At 40.5% G+C, this 21,252-nt stretch overlaps 4 protein-coding genes, 1 long non-coding RNA gene and 1 other non-coding gene across 9 annotated transcripts; 2 read left to right on the plus strand and 4 right to left on the minus strand.

The window, feature by feature from the left end:
• Positions 1–942: 942 nt before the first annotated feature.
• LOC116323064 (high choriolytic enzyme 2) lies at positions 943–2,746 on the minus strand. Its single transcript, XM_031743338.2, has 9 exons — positions 2,668–2,746; positions 2,522–2,573; positions 2,383–2,442; positions 2,148–2,300; positions 1,930–2,047; positions 1,668–1,846; positions 1,492–1,573; positions 1,281–1,405; positions 943–1,193 (listed from the first exon to the last, which is right to left on the minus strand). The coding sequence occupies exons 1-9, from the start codon at positions 2,737–2,739 to the stop codon at positions 1,180–1,182; spliced, it is 855 nt and encodes a 284-aa protein (XP_031599198.1). The 5' UTR covers positions 2,740–2,746; the 3' UTR covers positions 943–1,179.
• Positions 2,747–3,650: 904 nt separating this feature from the next.
• Positions 3,651–6,245, minus strand: LOC116323063 (high choriolytic enzyme 1). 3 transcript variants are annotated; one of them, XM_031743336.2, is made up of 9 exons: positions 5,963–6,245; positions 5,199–5,241; positions 5,046–5,108; positions 4,801–4,956; positions 4,583–4,700; positions 4,273–4,451; positions 4,088–4,169; positions 3,862–3,986; positions 3,651–3,776 (listed from the first exon to the last, which is right to left on the minus strand). In XM_031743336.2, the coding sequence occupies exons 1-9, from the start codon at positions 6,083–6,085 to the stop codon at positions 3,760–3,762; spliced, it is 906 nt and encodes a 301-aa protein (XP_031599196.1). In that variant the 5' UTR covers positions 6,086–6,245; the 3' UTR covers positions 3,651–3,759. The 3 variants fall into 3 exon arrangements, with proteins under 3 accessions (XP_031599196.1, XP_039455525.1, XP_031599197.1); XM_039599591.1 differs by having other exon boundaries at positions 5,736–6,044; XM_031743337.2 differs by lacking the exon at positions 5,963–6,245 and adding an exon at positions 5,319–5,724.
• Positions 5,834–5,906, minus strand: trnak-uuu. Its single transcript has one exon. It is a non-coding gene; the product is annotated as a tRNA-Lys (tRNA).
• A 123-nt stretch (positions 6,246–6,368) lies between the features above and the next one.
• Positions 6,369–8,479, plus strand: LOC120433423. The gene is made up of 4 exons (XR_005608550.1): positions 6,369–6,702; positions 7,921–8,058; positions 8,128–8,249; positions 8,333–8,479. It is a non-coding gene; the product is annotated as an uncharacterized LOC120433423 (long non-coding RNA).
• A 1,701-nt stretch (positions 8,480–10,180) lies between these two features.
• ankzf1 (ankyrin repeat and zinc finger peptidyl tRNA hydrolase 1) lies at positions 10,181–14,824 on the plus strand. 2 transcript variants are annotated; one of them, XM_031743069.2, is made up of 16 exons: positions 10,181–10,294; positions 10,654–10,798; positions 10,884–11,005; positions 11,078–11,180; positions 11,284–11,495; positions 11,589–11,704; positions 11,828–11,981; positions 12,296–12,518; positions 12,619–12,717; positions 12,835–13,002; positions 13,107–13,238; positions 13,350–13,632; positions 13,747–13,858; positions 13,949–14,116; positions 14,201–14,271; positions 14,388–14,824. In XM_031743069.2, exons 2-16 carry the CDS (start codon positions 10,678–10,680, stop codon positions 14,512–14,514), a joined length of 2,211 nt encoding a protein of 736 aa, XP_031598929.2. In that variant the 5' UTR covers positions 10,181–10,294; positions 10,654–10,677; the 3' UTR covers positions 14,515–14,824. The 2 variants fall into 2 exon arrangements, with proteins under 2 accessions (XP_031598929.2, XP_031598930.2); XM_031743070.2 differs by lacking the exon at positions 10,181–10,294 and adding an exon at positions 10,348–10,538.
• On the minus strand, positions 14,653–20,898 carry glb1l (galactosidase, beta 1-like). Its single transcript, XM_031743071.2, has 16 exons — positions 20,715–20,898; positions 20,259–20,428; positions 20,006–20,156; positions 19,032–19,092; positions 18,870–18,964; positions 18,604–18,784; positions 18,457–18,515; positions 17,633–17,754; positions 16,757–16,797; positions 16,496–16,614; positions 16,342–16,416; positions 16,168–16,257; positions 15,935–16,048; positions 15,646–15,777; positions 15,285–15,512; positions 14,653–15,157 (listed from the first exon to the last, which is right to left on the minus strand). The coding sequence occupies exons 1-16, from the start codon at positions 20,781–20,783 to the stop codon at positions 14,954–14,956; spliced, it is 1,911 nt and encodes a 636-aa protein (XP_031598931.1). The 5' UTR covers positions 20,784–20,898; the 3' UTR covers positions 14,653–14,953.
• Positions 20,899–21,252: the final 354 nt, after the last annotated feature.

Below are 21,252 nucleotides of genomic sequence, written 5' to 3' on the forward strand. Positions count from 1 at the left end.
ATAGATAGATAGATAGATAGATAGATAGGAGTCCCCATTGCATATATAAAATCACAATATATTTATCCATCAAGAAGAGGAAAACATGTCAGACATTTACAGCAGTGAAATTGTGAAAGTGAGTAAAATTAACCCAGAAGTGAAATTCATATTTTTCCATCGATTTATACTGTGGCAGGTGTTGTGTAAGTCGGTGCTAAAAATTAACCATAATGTTGATTTTGCAGTTTGCATAGTTAACTACACCAGGGCAAGAGCAGTGAATCAAACAGTTTGTTGCACTTTTCATTTGGTTTTGAGCACTTCAGTCAGTATCACTGCTGGTTTTTATTATCTCAAAGAGGAGATCATTTTAACACATGAGGACACGTGCTCAGAAGATGTTGGTTCTCTTTCTCAGTGATGAAGTTCAACAAATCCAGACAGATCTTCTCTCAGTGAAAATCTCCTGTCCACTGTCTTTTCCATTTCCACCTGGGACATTAATGGACTTGCTCAAGTCCAAAACTACGGCGGCCCTGAGAGATCAGAGATATCAGCTTACTGTGAAATTAAATGTCAGTGACTTTGGTTACTTCAAAATGGTAATATATTGAACATCTTGTTTACCAGCTCTTGCCTGCCTAATAACATCCACTCCTTATTTTTCACATATGTGAAGTTTATACTGTTTTCATTTCACGTATGTAAGTGCGAGATCATTTACTCCACTTTTACACCTGAAAGCAGTATCTATTTTTTAAAACTTGTAGTCTGTCTCTGGAAAATAAAAATAAACCATTAGCCTTAATATTGCATTTTTTATTGTATTTTTTTAATTTAAAGTAAGCAGAAGATAGACAAGAGCCAGAAAATAGAACAAACTTGTTCAGAGATCGGATACAATGATGTGACTGGCATCAGCGGGCACTTAAAACTGGTGAGTTTTGTTTTTGGCACTTTAATTATACTAGAGAAATGCAGCCTTTAGTTGTTATCTGGTCATTTATAACACCCCACGGCAGAAGGTCTTGAATCAACAAAAGCTCAAAGTGCAGACTAGACAGTGAAAATAAAATATACATTGCTATAGAATCAGGTTAAACCACTGTCGCCCAGATTATCATCTCAAGCTGAGAAGTTGTAATAAACTATTTGTGACATCTGGCAGGACATTACAGCAGAGTTGTCTGGATCCAGTTAGTCATCGGTAGCTATAGTGACAAACAGAGAGGAAATCCAGTCAGTCCTTTTCAACTTTTTTTCTAATAACTGTCAGTTTACTGTATAAATCTACCAACCGCAGTTATAGAGGATATTTATTTTGTGAAGATCCATTGCGCTAGGACCGTCTCGCTGGCCGATGGGGATATAGGGATCTGGTTTGGGGATTATTGTTGGTCCGCCATCTTCAGAGAAGGCATATCTGAATCAAAGATGCAAAACATATATGATACAGTGATGCCCGAGTCTAAATGACAGATAATTATGTTGAATCAGAGAGCAACTCACCGTCCATAATGCATGACAGAGTTGTAGTCATATGGGCTGTTGAGATTGTTTGTCACCTGTTTCCTGAAGTTATGTACGTGCTCTGCCAAAACCCAAAAAACAAAACACCTTCAGACTCATTTTGTGAAAAATCTACTGACTGCAATTAGAATGATGTAGTGATAAAACGTGCGAACCTGGCATGATGTTTTTCCATATAATTGTGACATAGTTGTCACGGTCTGATCGGGATTGCTCGTGTACGAAGCCGAGAGCATGCATGAATTCATGAGCAGCGATTCCCGACCACATGCACCCAGGAGTCTGCAGTGACAGGGTCTGGCTTCCCCCAGTCTGCCCCAGAAATGACCAGCAGCTAGGGATGCAGAGCACAAGTTCTACTGTATGTACTATCATCACAACACACTGGAAGAAGCCATAAGCAGGAGTTACGCTCACCCATATCTAGGCTGAATGTCAAGGAAGTTGCCTTCGTGAGTGCGGGGAACAAATTTAACGCATGTTCCAGCGGAAATGTCTTGCATTCCAGTTTCTATGGTGATTCTGTCCATGTCGTCTAAAGTTAGGGTGAAAGAATGCACAAAAAAGGCAAAATATGAAATAATAAAGGGATATAAGAAACTGGAAGCATCTCCTTAAGTCTTAAAGCTTCATACCATACAGTGGAGAGAGGATGTAGGGTACATAGACAAATCCATCTACAGATTTAGGCCACAGACAGGTGTTGCCGGGGCAGGTTATGGCACTCCTTACATGTGAAACAGCAATATCGCCATCCCTGATTGACATTCCTCTTGGGGCTCGTATCTCTGATGAGAAAATACATTCATTTCAATATGCGGGGAACAAACTGACATCAGTACAATTCCATGTAATTTACAGTTTACTTACTGCGATTGACCTCCAGGATTTGATCCATTGTGGTCATTTCATCATGCTCTATATTTTCATCTGAACACAAAAACAAATATGGAATAAACAGAAAATCACTGTGAAAATGCAAGATGAGGTGCAAGGAAACGTGACCCACCAGAGAATTTCCTTTTCAACCTCACTTTCCCCTCGTGCACACCAGTCGAATTCTGTCGCACAAAAAAACGTTGACATATTTCAGCTGCAAAGCACGACAAGACGAGAAAAAAAGGAGTTATATACTACTCTTAATTATATACTTACTTTAACAGGTAGTGTGCTCGCCTGGGTCAGCAAGCCAAACAAGATAACCAGAAGTATAATGGAAGAATGCATTGTTGTGTTTCAGGCTGGTTTACCAGTTTCAACCCAGCGCTCTCCTGATGCAGGAGCTAAATGAACTCCTCACCTGCCCTGAATCTATATACCCACTTCTCCTCCGCTGCTCTGTACTGATTGGGCCTCAATTCAGATGATGAAGCATGATTAAGATCCCTCATCATGCGGTGTGTGTAATTTACTCTAAATCCACTGCTGATCCATAACGGGTGGGCCTGATGCTGACCTTCACTTATGCCCTGTACTTATTGCGTGCAAGATTCAGCACTTTCAGAAACAAGGCACTTAAAGGTGTTTTTGCTGTTCGAGTTCAGCCCGACAGACCAGCAATTTGTGTCTGACTGAGCTGGCAACTAGTTATTTTGTGATATGCTATCGGATGATAACTGTCTTGGCAACGGTCATTTTTTGTCACAGGGTTAAATATATAAAAACAAAACTTTATCCTTTTCCAAATATCGCTTCTATTCTTATCAAGGGGCTAATTTTGAAGGGCAGTGATTAAGCGAAGATTCTCATGTGCTAGCACTTTATGAAATCTTCCCTCGTGGTGATTGGACGAACAGAAGAAACTGCTGCATCTTGAGTTAAGGTAGCACATTTTTAAATATAGAGAACATGTCTATTTATTACCAGACTTTTTTTCTTTAACCTTCCTCATTAAAACAGATTCAGATCTCCTGTTTAATGTGATCAAGTCACCCGTTCTAAGATTCTTCACATACCTTATTACCCTGCCTCTGCTTTATTAGTCTTTATCTCTTATTGATCCATAGTATTACTGTTGAGTGCATTACCATGTGTCTATTTCAAACCAGGCTATCTATTGTGAGACTAATGCTTGCGTATTTTTACATAAAGAGAAATATCCAATTTAAAACGCACAAAATTTCATGTACACCAAGGATTTGCTGATAGAAGGCTTGAATCAATCTTTATTGAAACTGTTCATATAATTCAACTGCAGTTTTGTTAAATTGGCCTTTAGTCCTGGTTCACTTCCATTCAGTCGGGTCTCTAATCATCCATGTCATCTGAACAGAAAGACAGAAAGAAATTACATTTGTGACAGTGATGTGCAGTGTGTTTAGGAGTTAATTCAGGACATTTGGTACTAACCACAATTATAAAGTCTGTTGATTTTTAATCTGTCAATGTGGCTGAGAGAGGAAGTCTGGCCCAGCTGGATGTTGCTGTTGTCCTTTGGAAGGACGGTTGGTTCCCCACGCTGGGAGTAGGCATATCTAAACATATACATAAATATGTATCAGCTTATAAATATATTTTAAAATAAAGGGGGTAAATTATAATATTTTGAGTGATTAACAGATCATTTTTTACTTACTTTCCAAAGTGCAGAATTGAGCCATAGTCATAGGGCAGATCCAGAGTGTCAGTCCTGAACTTCTCAAAGTTTCTCAACCGATCTGTTGGAAAAATTAATTTTCTGTTTTGAAAATCGGTGCAGAAATACAGTTAAAGCTTTAATTCCCTTTCCACAATACCAACCCCTGCACACTTTAAAATTACCTCTTGAAATATTTGGCCACATGATGGTGACATAGTTGTCCCGATCTAAGCGGGACTGCTCATGCACAAAGCCCAGGGTGTGCATGAATTCATGGGAAACCACTCCAACCTGGACGCAGTTAGGGATCTGGAGAGACACAGTCTGCCTTCCACCACGCGCACCAAGGTAGGACCAGCAACTGGATTAACACATAAGAGGACAGAAGAATAACTTCAAGTGGTGAATTCAGAGCTGGAGAGGAAACAAATCCTGAATACATTTTACTAAAGGAATTTTATGGAATCAAACTTTCCACGCTTCAGCTCTCACCCTGACTTTGGCTGGATGTCGATGTAGTCTCTCTGGTGAGTCCGAGGAACAAAACGCACACAGGTACCTTGCTCTATGTTGGCCATTCCTGTCTTGATCAGCATTGTATCCATTTCATCTGTTCAGTTGTTTAACAGGTGCGAGTAAGTCATACATCATTAAAAAGAAGACTGTAATCCATTGCATTTACTTATGCCTCAAAAGCTAAAACAACATACTGTATTCAGGTGAGAGGTTATATGCAATGTAGACATGTCCATCCACTGATTTGGACCACAGGCAGCTCCGTGCAAAGCAGATTCTGGGGGGTCTTCCAGAGGAAACAGCAATATCTCCCTCTCTGAGGGTGGTGGTGCCATCGATGATTTGGGTAGCTGATGCAGAAATCAGATGAAAGTTTTTTTAACAGCAAGTTGGGGAATCTCCAGAAGAAAAACCCTCAAGTAAAGTGTGTGCAACTTACCTTTAAGCTCGTTGGTTTTAATGATTTTATCCATTGCCGTTTCTTCATTGACCCCTCTCCATTCTTAAAAAAGAAAAAGAAAAGTTAGTGACGGAGTGTGCAGTTTTAGGTAAGTCACAGTAATAATTTAAATTAAATTGAAACTGTATGCACCTTTGTAGCCAGCGGGACCCCACTTTTGGTTGAACAAAAATTTCTGCAGAAAGCACAGACAAATTTATTTACAGCTCTGTTCATGAATTCATTAAATTCAGCGGTCCCAAGCACATTTACCTGAGCTTGCACAGCTGAGAGACAAATAGAAACCATGCAGAGGAGTATAATCCGCTCCATCTTTACCAGTCAGGTATGCCTTCAGTGTTACCATTTGACATGCACTAACACCTAGCTTTATATGTGTTCCCACTGCTGTCCTTAGATAATACCCATAATTACCTCAAGTAAATAACAGGGCTGGTGTTAGCTGTTTGTGAGTGAGCCTAATCTCCAAATTAGTTTGATTCTTTCATAAACAACATCTGCAACAGTGGCATAATGTGAGGTCTCACTGTGTATAATAACAGCTTAAAATCAATGACTAGCTTTAAATGAAATGGTTTTAATGTCTGGCAGAAATTTGGTACAATTTTAGGCTTTAGGTGTGTACATGAACCGAGAGTGCTGTTTTCTTTCTACTGAAACTAAGCTTACCATCAGTTCACGTGCAATGCATGAACGCAGCTAATTTTAAATCATTACTAAGTTGTGCAAAATTTTTGTTGATAACGTAGAAGAAATAAAAACTCTGACGCCCGAACAGGGACTTGAACCCTGGACCCTCAGATTAAAAGTCTGATGCTCTACCGACTGAGCTATCCGGGCTCTGCTAAGTCAGCCGGAAGCAGTATTTATAAAGAGGAAAAGTCGAGTTTCCATACCAGTAGGAAATCTTCCACGTGAAAATACCAGCATGACCGCATTTTCTGGCCATACATTTCTAACACAGGACGAAGTTTCTGCGGTAAGTCGACGCTGTTTTGTAAGCTAGCCTTCCTCCACATGACTAGCTACCTGGCAGCTACGTACACTGATGCTAAAGTTACTAATTATCAAGTAAACAACAGAAGTATTAACAAACTAAGATGCCAGTTCGTTAACAGAGCAGGCTTTGACTCTTTGCCAGCAGGCTAGCTGTGAATTACGGCATGCAAACTTTGCAATTTGCAGGAGACGCAGGAGCAGGTTAATGAGCTGCGGCGTGCTATCGAAGAAACCACTCGTAAACCGGAGAAGGTCCAACAGAGAAGACTGCGCACTGAAGAAGAGATAATTAAACGGTATCTCAATGTGCACCACCCATTTACTTTAGTTTCCAATTAAATTGGGTGCCTGTCACGCTTAAAGTGTCCAAAAAAAACTGATTTTGTCTCAACCCGTATAATGCTTCCTGTGATGTGATACCAGCTATCGTCGGTGGGTGCACTGAGGTGCACAACAGGCTGTTACTGTAGATTAACCGACCACTCTATTAGGTACACCTCATGTCTTGAACTGCTCCCTTATGCAATCTAATCTAATCGGCAAACTCAGTGCATTTGGGCATGTAATTCAAGTTTCAAGGTCAAGCTGAGCCGCAGAATGGGGAAGAGAGGTTATTTCTAACATGGCACAGCTGTTGGTGAGTATTTCAGAAACTCCTGATCTACTGGGAATTTGCTCCTCAGACATTTCTAGGGTTTGCAGAGAACGGTTAAGAAAAGAGAAAATATCCACTGAGTTTTCTGGGTGAACATGTCTTGTCAAGGAAAATGGCCAGACTGTTTTAAGCTGACAGGAGTAATTAAAATGACCACTGATTACAGCCAAAGTATGCAGTAATACATCTCTGAATGCTGGAAGTAGAATGAGCTACAGCAGCAGAAGACCACACTGGATCCCACTCCTGTCAGCTAAGAACAGGAAACTGAGACCACAGTTCACGTGGGCTCATCAAAATCGGACAACAGAAGATTGGAAAAGCGTTGCCTGGTCTGATGAGTCGCCATTTCTGCTGCTGTAAACGATATAAAAGCATGGATCCATTCTTCCTTCGATCAGTAAAAAAAAAATGTTTTCAGGTAGATACTATCCAGACTTACTTGGGGTGTTTTTTCCTTTGTTGTTTGTTAATTTTTTATAGTAATCAGTGACGTTTAGCTTTCCCCAGTCTTAACTTGGAGTGCTTATCCAAACTATTTAACATCTTTTCTTCCTCTAGGAATATTGTTGATGAACATAGAGACACATACAGAGATTTTCCTCATGTAGGTCTATTAGTGAACGACATTCATGAGCCAGCTGGTGTGTTTTTTTTTTGTTGTTTTTTTTAAGTTTAATTAGTTTGTCTTGAATAAAGATTTATCTCTTGTATTAATTTGAAATACAAACACACCTCCAACTTGAATTCCAGTGTAAGTTTTTCCAGTGAGGGACATTAAAGCATATTTCTATTCTTAACTTAACTGATCACCTTCTGAAAGGTATAGTATTTTGTCCTTTAGTTAGGGTACAGTTAGTTAGGGTTTAGTTAGTTAGATTTGGGTAATATTTCCACAGCTGCTCTGGTTGTCAAAAGCAGTGGACAACTGTATGCTCATTCTGTTTTGGTTGCGCAATTGAGCCTTTCTGGAAGAGTTCAGACAGTGACCATCTAATTGCTCACAGTGTCCTCATCCCAAAGCCCTTACACTGAACAATCAATAATTATTTCAAAATGATAAGTTAACGTAAAAAAGAAAGAATTACCTACTGCCCATTTAGATTTAGTCAAACAGTTAATTATGCATAACCACGTAGATGTTTGCCTTTGTTTCTAAATGTGTAGTCCTTACATAATTTATTCTAATGTCTTTCGCAGTACGAGAGAAACTGAACGGAGAGTGGATTTAATGATGGAAAAAAGTGAAATTGTTAATGCACTGCAACAACTGGGTCATCTGCTGCAAAGTGAGATGGATCTCTTTGAACAACTAAATGGCCAAAGCTCTCCAGACAGGTATTTCAAAATGCTGTGGGCAAAATCGAAGCAGACGTGACACGCGCAAACCTACAATATATATTTCAGGAGTGAAAGGCTCAGTTTGCAGGACCAGAGTGAGAGCGCCAGGATTAAGGCAAGCCAGCTTGTTGCTGAAATCCTAGAGGTGAAACAGCAGCTAGAAGAGGTTGAGGCTCGTTATTCGGCGGGTATGGGGAACACTGAGAGAATACAGAATTTACTGTATACAGATATGGACTGAAACATGCTCTCTCTCTCTCTCTGTCAACAGTTCAAGCTTTGCTCCCTGGGCCAACCTACAAGTCAGAGAGAAATCACACGAGCCAGTGACTTACAAACACTGTGATTTTAATAAGTACAATAAAGTGTATATAAGTATTTTTAACAGCTAATAAAATATAAATTTTTATCTTTTAAATGTATTTTTTTGTTTCTTACATAAGAGTAAAGGGGATGATTCAGCAGTGAATATCTCCAAAGCTTCTCAGCTTCTCATTACTTGGGTGCTTCACATAGTCGCAAATGGTCGACCTTCTCTATGCAGTGATTAAATAAGATGACAAAATGTTTATGCTTATCTCAGTTACAGTATGCAGATTAAAATTTCTCATGTCTCATGAAATTTCAGTGATGACAAAATTGACACACGGTCAGCCATTTGCAATATTTTGCAAAACAAAACCTTTATTCCTTATTTTCCCCATTTCATCTAGCCTTCATTAAACCCCAAACATATCATGTCTGGATGACATGTTTCTTTCTTCCATCATAATCTAGCAAAGTGATGAGGGTGTGGTTGGGTCAGTTTGAGCTGCTGTAATCCTAGATGCATTGACAGCTCAACTTTCTGACCTGTGACTGCAAACAAAATCTAAGAAACTCAGATTTCCTACTTCATAACTAAGGTTTTGCAACCCCAAATTTTGTAGTTTACACAAATCCAGCGGGCAACTTACATAGTAGATACAAAATCTTTCTGTTTTTCTTAATATATAATACATTACTGTATGTTTGTTGCTCATAGAAAATCAACAAGGCAATCTTGGAGGCTCGATTCCATGACTGGAATTTTTTTTTTTTGTAGCAGGTTATTATCTCAAAAATTTGAGAATAACTTGAAAATTCAAGTTATTTTCTCAGACGTTTGCCTTGGTAACCTGAAATTTTGACTTATGGATGCAATTTCTTCTTCAGTGGCAGATACAAGCTTCCATGCAGTTACAAAACTGCAATGCTGGAAAAACTTTCACACTCTCCACATGCTCTCACTTATAGCAAACACATGTTCAATCCTAAGTTCCTTAGCTGGTTAAATGCACATGCTGGTGACAGCTTCAGCAGCTGCAACCAGGCTGCCACAGCTGAGAGCAAGCTGCAAAATCATTCAACAGTCACACTATATGTTCTTCAGGAAATGCTGTCTATAAAAAACCAGACAGTGAAAGGAATTCTTTTCTTTTTTTGTACTGAGCAGGATTTTTGTTTTTGGTTCAGAAACAAGGGCTGACTCTTTGGGCTCACAAACAGCTCTTTGTGTTGTTTACACCAAGCTCTGGTTGGCCCTAATATCCAGATGCTGCAGCAGAATTTTGATTATCCTGTACAAACTATTGTACAGGTTGTAACCAGTCATTATTTGAGTTTTCATTGCTTTGCTATTAGCTTGAATCAATTTGGCGTTTCTCCTTTAACATCAGGTATCAGCAAGGCATTTTCTTACAGAAGACTGACGCTCACTGGATGGTTTTTGAAACGTATCTAGATGTAGTTGGTCTCATGTGATTGGCTAATTAATTATGATTATACATAGTCAATGATCGGTTCAAAATATGTACCTAATAAAGTGTCTGTAAGCGCCTTTTACCATTAGTCTGGCAGATTAACTCAACTGTTTTATGTAATTTAGATTCAACTTTGTTTGTTTATTCTTAAAACACAAACTAGCGTCTTAAGTTTCATCAGTACTTTTGTAAACTATTAGAAATTATAAAGAAAACTTGTGTATAAACTGAATAAATAGTGTAATCTGTCATGTAAATGTCTGCACTGATATATGCATGTTGCTGAAACGCGGTGAAAGCAGTTTGAAAGGAAAGATCGGCTAATTTACAACCTTTGGTCTTTGAACGCCACTCGCTGAAGCATTCATGACGCTCTTGGGCTTCCGTAGAAATGTCAGCGTAATCACATGTTACCCTAAGGTTGGCTCAGCTTTTTGTCATTCCCTTTTATGGTAAGTCGTTTACTATTTTCACAGTAGTTCATTGTAACTTTTAGTAATTGTAATGCCCTTAAAGTCCCGTTTAAGGAAGTGGACAGAGTCGGTGTTTTAAGTAGATTGTGGCTAAACGTGTCGTTCAAAGAGCACACACTCATATTTACATTAGCAAAATTGGGTTAGCCTTGTAGATCAAAACTGTCACTATAAATATAGGCTTAAGGTTGTTGCCAGCTGCTCTTATGATTCGTGCAGGAGAGTAAGTGTTAATGATCTGGTTCAGTTAACTGTCGTGAATCTGCCCCAGCCAAACACTATTTTAGGTGATCGCCAGCTACAGCTTATAGCAGGTTTCTCTGTTTTTTCCATGACAGATGAGATAAACCAACCAGCAAACGATGACTACCCGCAAAGATTGTCGCTCCGTCTTTGATTTGTGCTTGAATGATGAGGTTTTTGGATTGAGAGAGGTGAACCCCGTCTTGAAGGAGGGTGTAATTATTGACCTCGCCTCAGATTGTATGTATGGAACACATATGTTGTTGTGGGGAAAAAAGATGCCCAGTTTATTCAGTCGTTGAATAAATGTCTTTCCTTCACACAGGTGTGGAAATTAGAAGTGCAGAAGATGACACGCAAGAAGGCGAGTCCAGCCTGGTCAGAGAGGTGTCTGAGAAGATGGTCTGCTCAGCCTGCAGATGTCCCTTTACTAACCGTGAGGAGCAGGTAACCACGCAGTACTCTACAATCTGTTCATGCATTGAGAACCGGTGCCTGAACATGTACTTTGTGTTGCAGAGGGAGCACTACAAGCTTGACTGGCATCGGTTCAACTTGAGACAAAAGATGACTGTGTTCCCACCCCTCACAGCGGAGGAGTTTGAGAGGAAGACGGGCGCAGGTGAGGAAACTGGAGTCCTACACATCTAAGATGGAGTTTAACTAGGAAAAAAAAAAAGGGCTGAAGAATTTGGAACAGCTGACCTATTGTTGTCACTTTACAGGAGACTTATCAAGTATCTCGGGCTCAGAGTCCGATTCAGAGGAAGAAGACTCGGACAGCGATGCTGGAGTTAAAAGCAGAACGGTCTCTGACAAAGACATCGAGAGCTCAGGTGAAACTCCTTTAACAGCTGGTCGGCTCTCCAGCAAGTTGGTTTTCCAGAACTCAGCGGGAGATTATCTGTTAGTCTACCGCTGCATACTTAAGGGAAAGGTGAGGATCAGTCCAATGAAAACTGTAATCTGTTAAAAAAAAAAAACACTTTAGATCTATATAATTTAATATTTTGTCATTTTTCCTGAAAAGTTCCAGTTGGATGATGAACACGATGCAGGATCCTCTCTGAAAGCTATAACAAATAAGACTGCGTGGGTCATCCTCATGACTGGAGGAGGTCATTTTGCTGGTGCTGTATTTGAAGGGTAATTTTTTATTTCCCTGCTTTGTAGGTTTTCATATTACACATTATGGCTGAAATTAAAAGCACAACAACAGCCAATTCACAGAGATGTGAAGCGTCCAGCACAATGTATTTTATGTTCCAGAAAACAAGTCCTTCTGCACAAGACCTTCCACCGATACACAGTGCGAGCAAAACGAGGCACTGCCCAGGGACTCCGAGATTCTCAGAACCGCAGTCACGCGCCAAGATCTGCAGGAGCTGCACTGCGACGACACAATGAGGCGGCGCTAGTCAAGGTCATACTGTGCTCCATCAGATCGCCTTTTGAGTGAAAGCCATGCCTTATCTGTTCTTCTTCACAAAGTTTGGTTGATGTTTTTCAAACAGTGGCTATAAAAGCTCAAGATTCCTTTGTCCGATTCATTAGTTTTCTCCTCCAAGAATAGATCATGTACTTTTGTGAGGTTGTGGTAGTGTAGCCATGGAGCCAGAGTATGTGGTTTTGGCTATGTGGTTAAATTCTCTGCCTCTATTCTATTTTTTTTTTTTTTTTTTTGTTGTTCATCTGGGTTTTTTTTTTGTTTTTTTTTTGTTTTTTTACTTTTTGCAGGAGATTCAGGACCTTCTTGTAACCTGGGCCGAACACTTGAAAGCGGCCTCTAAAATATTCATACGAGCTCCCAGCTACAACAAAACTATCTTTTTTGGTGGTCGAGGAGGTCCTCTTGATAAAAAAGATCCCAGGATCTGCACAATCCCCTTTGCAACACGCAGGGCAACATTTCGAGAGGTACAGAGGGTACATGAGGTCCTTTCTACTGTTCATGTGTATGGTAAGAAGCATGAAGTGCTTGAAATAATAACACGTCTTCTGCACATGTTTATGCAGCTAAGGTATATTTATCGCACAATCACTAATATCTTTTTTTTCAGGGAAAGACACAGACATTTCTGCAGTCTTCAGTCCAACTAAAAAGGTGTGGAAAAAAGCTGTTAAACCCACAGCAGATCTAAACGCAGATCAAGAGAAAGGTAGGTTTAAGATGTTTAAACATGTTCTGTAAGCTCTCTGTTGACCTCTGTGGATAAACTATAGCTTAACTATGTTAAGCTTAGTAAACTTAACTGCAAATTTATTGCTTGCATCAGCTGAAGAAAACCGCGAAAGCACTGATGAAGAAGAGGGTGAGGAGATCCAGCTGGAGATGGTGGAGATGACATTAGGAACGCTGGACCTCAGGGAGTGTGAAATCCATCCCTCCAGGCACAAGAGGAGGAGGAGACGAAAGAAGGAGGAAGCTAAAATTCCGATTGAAGGTAGATCTGATCAACTATATCATCACAGGTGGAATCCAAGGCATGCTAGTTTATTACTCAATTGTTCTGCAAAATTTATGAAATATCACATTCGTTTGGGACAGAACCAAAGAGCATAGAAGCAGAAGGTAAAGAAGAGGAACTGCCAGAGGCTACACCAGTAGAAGATCTCCCACATGAAGTGCAGTCAAAGAGCAAGAGGAAAAGGAAGGTACAGAGCAAGAAACGAGTGGATGGTGAGTAGGGGTTTAAATATGTTTTTCCACTTGTTTCTCAGTCTTGCAAAAGCTGTGTAATGCATTGTTTTCAAGTGTGAAAACTCAACATTAAGCTTTCTTTCTTTATAGATGTTGTTGAAGAGTCATGTGACTATAGCCTCAGGGATGCACTCTTTACTGCCTGCAAGGTTGGGGATGTGGAAGCTCTGCGCGCACTCCTCCAGCTCCCTGTGGAAAAGTCAGAGGGTCAAGAGCATTTGGAGAGCAAACTTTCTGATGGCTCAAGTCCTCATACTCTCCTCAATAAACCCATCGATGCTTCAGGGTTCACATTACTGCATGTTGCCACAGCTGCTGCACAAAAGGCAGTGATCGGCCTGCTCCTAGATGCAGGAGCAGACCCCTCCTGCAGGTATAAAGAATATTATCGTCAAGCGTTGTAAAAGTGTGATCGTGTAGCAGCTGAAGTGAACACAGTGAAACCTTGCCCAGGTTTAATTACTATCTCTACATTATTCCTTTACAGGGATAATAAAGGGCAGACACCGTACATTGTTGCCCCGGACAAAGACACAAGAAACGTCTTTCGGAAATATATGGGGGATAATCCCGACAAATACGACTACAGCAAGGCCCAGGTGAGGTTAAACTCGTGCACCTTTGAACATGTATTGCATTAAACGCAAGCTGCTAATTTGACTAAGTGTCTTACTCCTGTGCAATTAAAGATCCCTGGGCCGCTGACGGCAGGGATTGAACTGAAAAAGCTGGAAAAGAAAAAGGCCCAGAAGGCCCAGAAAAAACAGCGAGAAAAAGAGCAGAAAGAGGAAAAGAGGAAACAAGAGCTGGAGGCAGAGGAAAAGAAGCAGTTTGCATCTCTGACTGATCGTGAAAAGGTGGGTTACTGCTAAAGCCCTGCAGCTGATTCCTTGTAAAAGGCTGTTTTTTGGAAATGTTCATCTTTGGCTTATTGATTATAGAGAGCTCTGGCAGCAGAGAAGAGATTTGCAGCGCAAGTTGCTGCAAAAGGAGCCAGCATCTCTAATATCAAGTACGTCTCTCAAGAGCCATCCTCTCGCTGAGCTAATGCATAATGTAATAGCAAGTTATTTAAAAGCTGCACTGAAATACAGTGTGACTCTTCTGTGGGTTTGTCTTTGTCAACAGGAGGTGCTGGTTGTGTGGGGAGTCTCTGCTTGGGAAGATCCCTTTTCAGTACCTGGATTATTCATTTTGCACTCCCCGCTGTGTTCAAGCACACCGGAAAGCAAATGTTCCCCCAGGAAAGACCTAGCATCCATTTAGGAACTATTTCACTTGGAGAGGAATCTACCTCATTAAAAGTACTGGTTAATTTGGCTTTTTAAGGCTTTGACTTGCCTTATTTTATTATGGCAGGTGATTTTAGACACTCAGATACATATACTGTATGTAATAAAATCAATGTACAATTTATTTACAGCATCTGTAATCAGGCAAAAAGAAAAGCAATAATTAAAAACAACAGTCAGCATATTTCTTTTGCACAGGCTTGGTGAATATTGTAACAGCAAGTAATTAAGTTTTTAGTGTTTCTGTGTCAAAAATTAAAACTGCTGACATCAGATTGTGTCTCATATGCCATAGAAATACTGTTGTGTAGCATCTCCTTCACTCCATCAGTCAGGCTGATAATTATTTTTATAGCTGCAATGTGAAGAAAATGTTATACTTTAAAAATTCAGTGGGCTCTGTCACAACTTTTTAGGTGTGATGTCGAGCTGAGGTCGGTCCATAAAAAGAACCCTCAAGTGTCCTGGAGCTCCTTCCAGCTCCAGCACCGTGATGTTGTTGGGCAGGGTGGTGCTGAGCAGGGGTCCGGGGACAAACACAGTCTGCTGAGGCCCTCTGGCTGGCCAGTATCGTCCCAGGTTCACACCATTGATCCAAACCTGACCCTGATGAAGGAAAAACAAACATCCAGAAGAATACAGTTATTTTATTCCTTGCTAGAAACGTGGGGTAAATAAACAAAAGAATAAAGTCTCCCAGGTCCAGAATGTCCCTAGATGTAGTCAGCATTACCTTAGTCCATTCATTGAGCTTGAGGAAAGTGTCCCATGCTAAGCCGTTGGGCTGCAAAGTCCCCATGTAGAAGGTTGGTCCACGTGTAGGTTCTCTCCGAGGAGCAGGGTCAGACTTTCGGCTGTTGGCGTGAGGCCATCCACCAGTAACGGCTCCGTCAATGTCCAAAGGGTAAATCTTCCAGTCAGTCAGAACATCTTTACCCAGGATCAAGTTGCTCAACAGGCCCTGAAATTCACAATATTTACCAGTTAAAACCTGCAGTCCATAGTTTTACCTGCTGCAACTTCCAAACAGCTGCAGGGAAATGTATGTTTTTAAATGCTTGTGCTCTGCTTGCTTGCTCTATTAATTGCCTTGCCTTGTAGTCATTGATCTTGCTGCCAAAGTTAACCCTGCCCATGTTCTCTACGAGGATGTTCAGTGTGTCCCCCTGCTGTCCAGTGACATTCATCACCAGCACAGTGTCTCTCTCTAACAGGCCCTGGAAAACCTGTTCAAACAGTTGTATGTTTCCAAAAGCGTGAACGGATACAACATCATTTATATTTGAAACTTCACAATTTGACACAGACAAACAAGCTCAGATTTAACCATCAATGTTTTTCCCCCGAAGAGGACATCAACAAAAGTTCACAGTCAGGCCTTACCCCATTGACGGACACATATGCACGGTCATGAACCCCATTCAGTGGAGAGATAAGTGGTGTGGGCTCTGAGAGGTTTTGCGGCAGCGTGGTCCGATATAGCACGTATCCATAGTACTGAACACAATAGACAACACAGGTTGCAGACACAACAGTCTAGAAGTTCTCCATGGTTCAAGAGTTACACTGTTTCTACAATAATGCTCTCCCCACTGTTTCCCTCAGACACCCCATACCTGTTTCACCTCTTCAAACGTAATAGGATACTGAGATTTGATTGGTCCCAGGGGTGAAAGGGTGTTCAACAGGCCACTAATGTCCCCAACCTGTTAAAGTGACACTTTTTTGAGTTTTGAACATTTTAAAAAATATTTCTTGACATTGGGATTAATTTCCTGAAATGATCCTACCTTTTGCAGGGTCACAAAACCATAGACAAACTTGGGAGTTGCTGGTGGCATGGGGCCAGAGGGAATCTCTCTAAACTGATGAGAAATGGTGATGAATTAATCATGCATTAATCAGGACATCAGCCTTAGCAGGTGGCTGTTCAATCAGTTCTACCTGCTTTATGACATCTCTAATAGCCAAGAGCTTCTCTGTGGGGTCGCCTGCCTCAGTCAGCGGGGCGTCGTAATCATAACTTGTGACTACTGAGCGAAACCTGGTGTCATGATCAGCACCTTAGTGAGAACAACAGAGCGTTACTAGCGACCACTAAACTGCAAACTGGGCTTTTATCTGCATCTAAAACATGAAAACTGTGATATAATCTGGCACTGAGACAATTAATGAATGAATACTGAGATTATGTCAATAAGTTACCATTCCAGTAGCCAAAATTTGTTCCTCCTTCAAACATGTACCTGAGAAGAAAGACAGGTAGAGTGTAATATCAGAGGAAATTAGCAGTGGTGTCTTAAAGGATGAGGTTGCTGGCTTTTATTTAATCCAATTAAAGGATCGCAACGATCATTACATTGATTACAGTGGCACTGTGATGTCCTTTTAGCCAAATTTACCTAGCTTATCCGAAAACTAAGAAAACATAATCCGTCCCCACATGGTCACAGTGAGGTTGTAGCCCATTCCAGCTGACATTGGGAAAGAAGAAGGGTACACCGATGCTCATTTTAGAATAAAACAGGTGGCAGTAAAAGTATCTACCTCTCCATATGTCTATTAATCTGCCAACTTAATCCAGTTCGAACATTTCAAAAAAGGAGGCCTGTCATGTGTGATCAGTGTAACACTTTTGAGCCAAAGGCTAGTCTTGGCTCTGTATGATATGAGTGGGAATCCCTCCATCAGGCACAGCTCTGGCTGTGATCACAGATTTCCTACCTACCTCCTGTTTCAGTAAATTCAAGTAAATAAGGAATATTTTGAACTCTGGATCATGCAAAGGTTCTCTAGTATGGTATAAGGACAAAAGTATGACATAGGAAATGAGTAACCGTAAAAGGACAGTGGCCTTTCGCTGTAATTTAAAAGAGAGGTATGAAAATGCTCGTTGTCAGTTGGATTCAAACATGACTTTTTGCTAAATGCCACTGATACTGCAGGTAAGCTCATAAGCTGGGAAAATAAACCAGTTGTTGTGGTTGTTGGATCAGGCTTTTACATTGGTATACTAACACAGTTTTATTATTTGAATGCGTTTCTACAGAGAGGAAGGTTTGGGGGTTTGTGGAGACATACATGTTGACGTTGGCCCCCATGGTTAGCATTTCTCCTAGCACTCTGCTGACCTTCTGAGCATCAACCACAGCATGCTGATCTCCCCAGTGATCCAACCAGCCAGTGTAAAACTCTGAGTTCACCTGCAACATAATTTAAGACAGTTTTATCACATGTACCTGTGAAATCACACGGTCTGCCACAAATTCATTTTTACTTGTGAAAGAGGTTTTAACTATAGTACATTATTGACATAATAGCAGGTGGTGGAAGTGGTGCACATGATTGCATTGCATTCAAATATTGTGTCCACCTCACTGTGCCTTTCTTTTCTCTAGCTGCTTTCACTGCACCCCTGCTGGTCGTGTAAGATAGCTGTCCTACCTGAGCCTGATTTGAGGTTTGTCTTTGTATGAAAGGGGACCTTTAACACAAAGAAAACCAAAAAGAAAGTTGTTAAAGGGGAAGTTGTCCAGAACGAGACGCACCTAAAAAGATTTGTTTTAGAAGGTGATGGAGAAACACCCTGAAGGATTCATAAGGATTATTTTGAACTGTGAATCATGCAAAGCTACTCTAAGTGTATCCAGGAAGAAAGGTAAAGAGCTCAGCTTTTCCATTTTAAATCATTTCTATATCAATCAATAAATTAAAAGTAACTGATTAGTAATGCACCACCACCCACTGTGAACGTCAGCACAATTTTTTTCTGCAGCTTTTTTTAATCGTATTGGATGTCATTAGAGTTTACAGTTGTACATAATAAAATGGCCAGTGAGTGTATATTGTGTATATTCAGTCACTGCTTGTTAGGATTATGTTTAGTGAACGGATATGTAACAAACCAGGGGTCCTCGAGGTTCAAATCGTCGTTGCCGGGCGAAGGCTTCAGTGATGTTGGTGTCTGAGAAAAGAACACAGAAATAACAACGATCTCTAAAAGAACAAGAAGATGATGTTTTCTTCTTTGGACACTATCACACAATACCAACCTGTCCCAAAGTCTATTGTGGCATATAATCCTTCCAGAGTCCCACATATCATTTCCTTGTCTGTGTTTCCATCAGTGGTGAACAGGATGACGTCCTCGCCCAGAAAGAAGCGGAAGAGAGTGCGTAGGTGACGCATGTAGTTGTAGTCACAGCTGTAGTAACTCCCATATTCATTCTCAACCTGCAGTTAAGATTGTATATTTTCAAATCCAATAATAATACACTAACTCTTAAAAAGCTTTATAACTACCCACTCAGAACTCTACCTGGACAGTAATGATGTTTCCCCCGTTAACATAGAGCCAAGGTTTCACTTTGGGGAGAAGAACAGCAAGCCAGTTGCTGACTGCTTGCAGGTAATCTGGGAGAAAACAGATAATGGGCATAAAGATATACATTTTAAAAAGGGTCATAGGTGCATGTTTTACCTGTGTCTGCAGAGCGCAGTATGATGTTTGGCTTTTGAAGTAACCACGCTGGCAGTCCACCCTGCAAGAGAAAATTAGAAGGGAATGAAGGCAGCAACCTGGGCAATCATGCGATTAGCCAGCCTCTTTTATCTCACCACATGGATTTAGAGAGCAGTGTAAAAAAATACCTCCACACATTTTAATTTTGTATATTTAATATATGAAATATGACATAAATGTGTGCATCCTACTACAGTTATAGTAATATATACCACCAGCCACTTCATTAGGTGAACCTGCTCAACTGCTCATTAACACAAATAACTAATCAGCCAATCACACAGCAGCAACACAATGCATTTAGCCATGTAGACACAGAAAAAATGCCCTACTGAAAATCAGACTGGTCATCAGAATGGGAAAGAAATGTGATTTAAGTGACTTTGAAGGTGGCGTGGTTGTTGGTGCCAGATAGGCTGATGTACTCTGATTTTACAACATAATCATGACTACAGTTTACCTGTAAGCTGCAGTTCTCTGGCTCGTCAGAATGACCAGACTGCTCCAAGCTTATAGGAAGACAATAGTAACTAAAATAACCACTTGTTACAACCAAGGTATGCAAAAGAGCATCTGTGAACATGTAAAACAGATGCACAGATTAAGCAGTTGGGCATTTAAAGACCACACGGGTGAAACTGAGGCTATAATAAGCACATTGTCCAAAACTGGAAAACAGTAGATTGGATGAATGCTGCCTGGTCTAATGAGATTTCTGCTGCAACACTGGATGGTAGGCTGTAAACTTGGTTTAAGTAAAATAAACGCCTGTATCCATGCTGCCTTGTATCAACAGGTTAGACTGCTGGTGGTGGTTTAATAGGGTGGCGTTGAGTTCACTGTACTCAAATGTTCTCCACAATCACCAGATTTCAGTATCTCAATCCAAATTAGCACCTTTGGGATGTGGATGTTATGACCTCTGTTCTCACCATTTCCCATTCAGCACAGATGTACGGTCCAGGACGCAGGATGACCAGCAGACCTGTCTGGTTGGCCAGATCCAAAAAATGCTCCAGATCTCTGTCTCCTGTGAAGTTTTGAACTCCCTGTACCGTTTCATGGAAGTTCCAGGGCACATATCTGTGTATACAGACATGGTAAATGTACAATGTTTATAAAGGCCAACAAACAATCCAGTTGAAAAACATTTATATTTAAATGTTTGCGATGCGTTCAGCTTACACTTGGATGGCATTCAGTCCAGTCATGTACATCTTCGTGAGTCGGTCCTTCCAGTAGTACCGTGGGATTCTGGAGTAGTGGATACTCCCTGAGATGTACTGAAAAGGCTTCCCATCTTTCAGGAAACAGTTGCTTTTGTAGTCTATAGAGAAAGATCTCTCTCCAGAGGCCTGCAATATAGTCACGGTAACTGCTATGAGAGTCAAAGTGCTGATAATCTGTCTATAACTTCCACTGCATATCTCTCAGTACTGAACTTGGGTAGCAGCTTGGACAGATATTAATGATGCTGCGAGAACATCTGTAGGTAAACTATGTATGTATGTACATAATAAAAGGCTACAGAAATTATTATTTTTTTGCACGAACCTTTCAAGGAAGTAGAGCGAGGGAGGGGGAAAAAAAGAAAGATCAGCTGACTGAACTACTGTAAAAAACCTTTAGTTTCATTCTTACCAAATTTCCACTCACAGCTGAACAGGCAAGAGTCAGTGAGGCGAGGAGTAAGGCAGCAGCAGCAGCCATGTCCGCTGCCTACCTGTGACGGTTAAACCTAAAACATCTATAACAGCTATAGATGCAAACATATACAGTCTTCTTTCACCTCACTCCAAGTCTATTATTAACAGGGGGAAGCATTGAGTCAAAGTCCTCCCTGCTTCAGTAGCACTACCACGTGATTTTTATTTAGTCATCAGCTGGGTCCTAAAGTCTGTCGATTCGCCTCAAAACCTGTTCTGGCAGGCCCCTTTTATCATCACCGTCATCAGTGAGCTCCCAATTTCATTACCAGTTATTATTTTTTCTCATAAATAGAGACGTTTAATCTACTATAAATATCTCAATGCTTAAATTATAAATGAAATAAAAATAAACAAGATTAAATCTTGATCCAAATATGTCAAGCCCACTTGGAAGTTAAAAAGAAAACATAGAGGCGAACATTCAATGTGGTTATAGATTTTAAATAAAAAAAATATGAATAGCTAAGTAA

Source organism: Oreochromis aureus, linkage group 16 (assembly GCF_013358895.1).
Source record: "Oreochromis aureus strain Israel breed Guangdong linkage group 16, ZZ_aureus, whole genome shotgun sequence".
In the NCBI taxonomy this organism is placed as follows: Eukaryota; Metazoa; Chordata; class Actinopteri; order Cichliformes; family Cichlidae; genus Oreochromis; species Oreochromis aureus.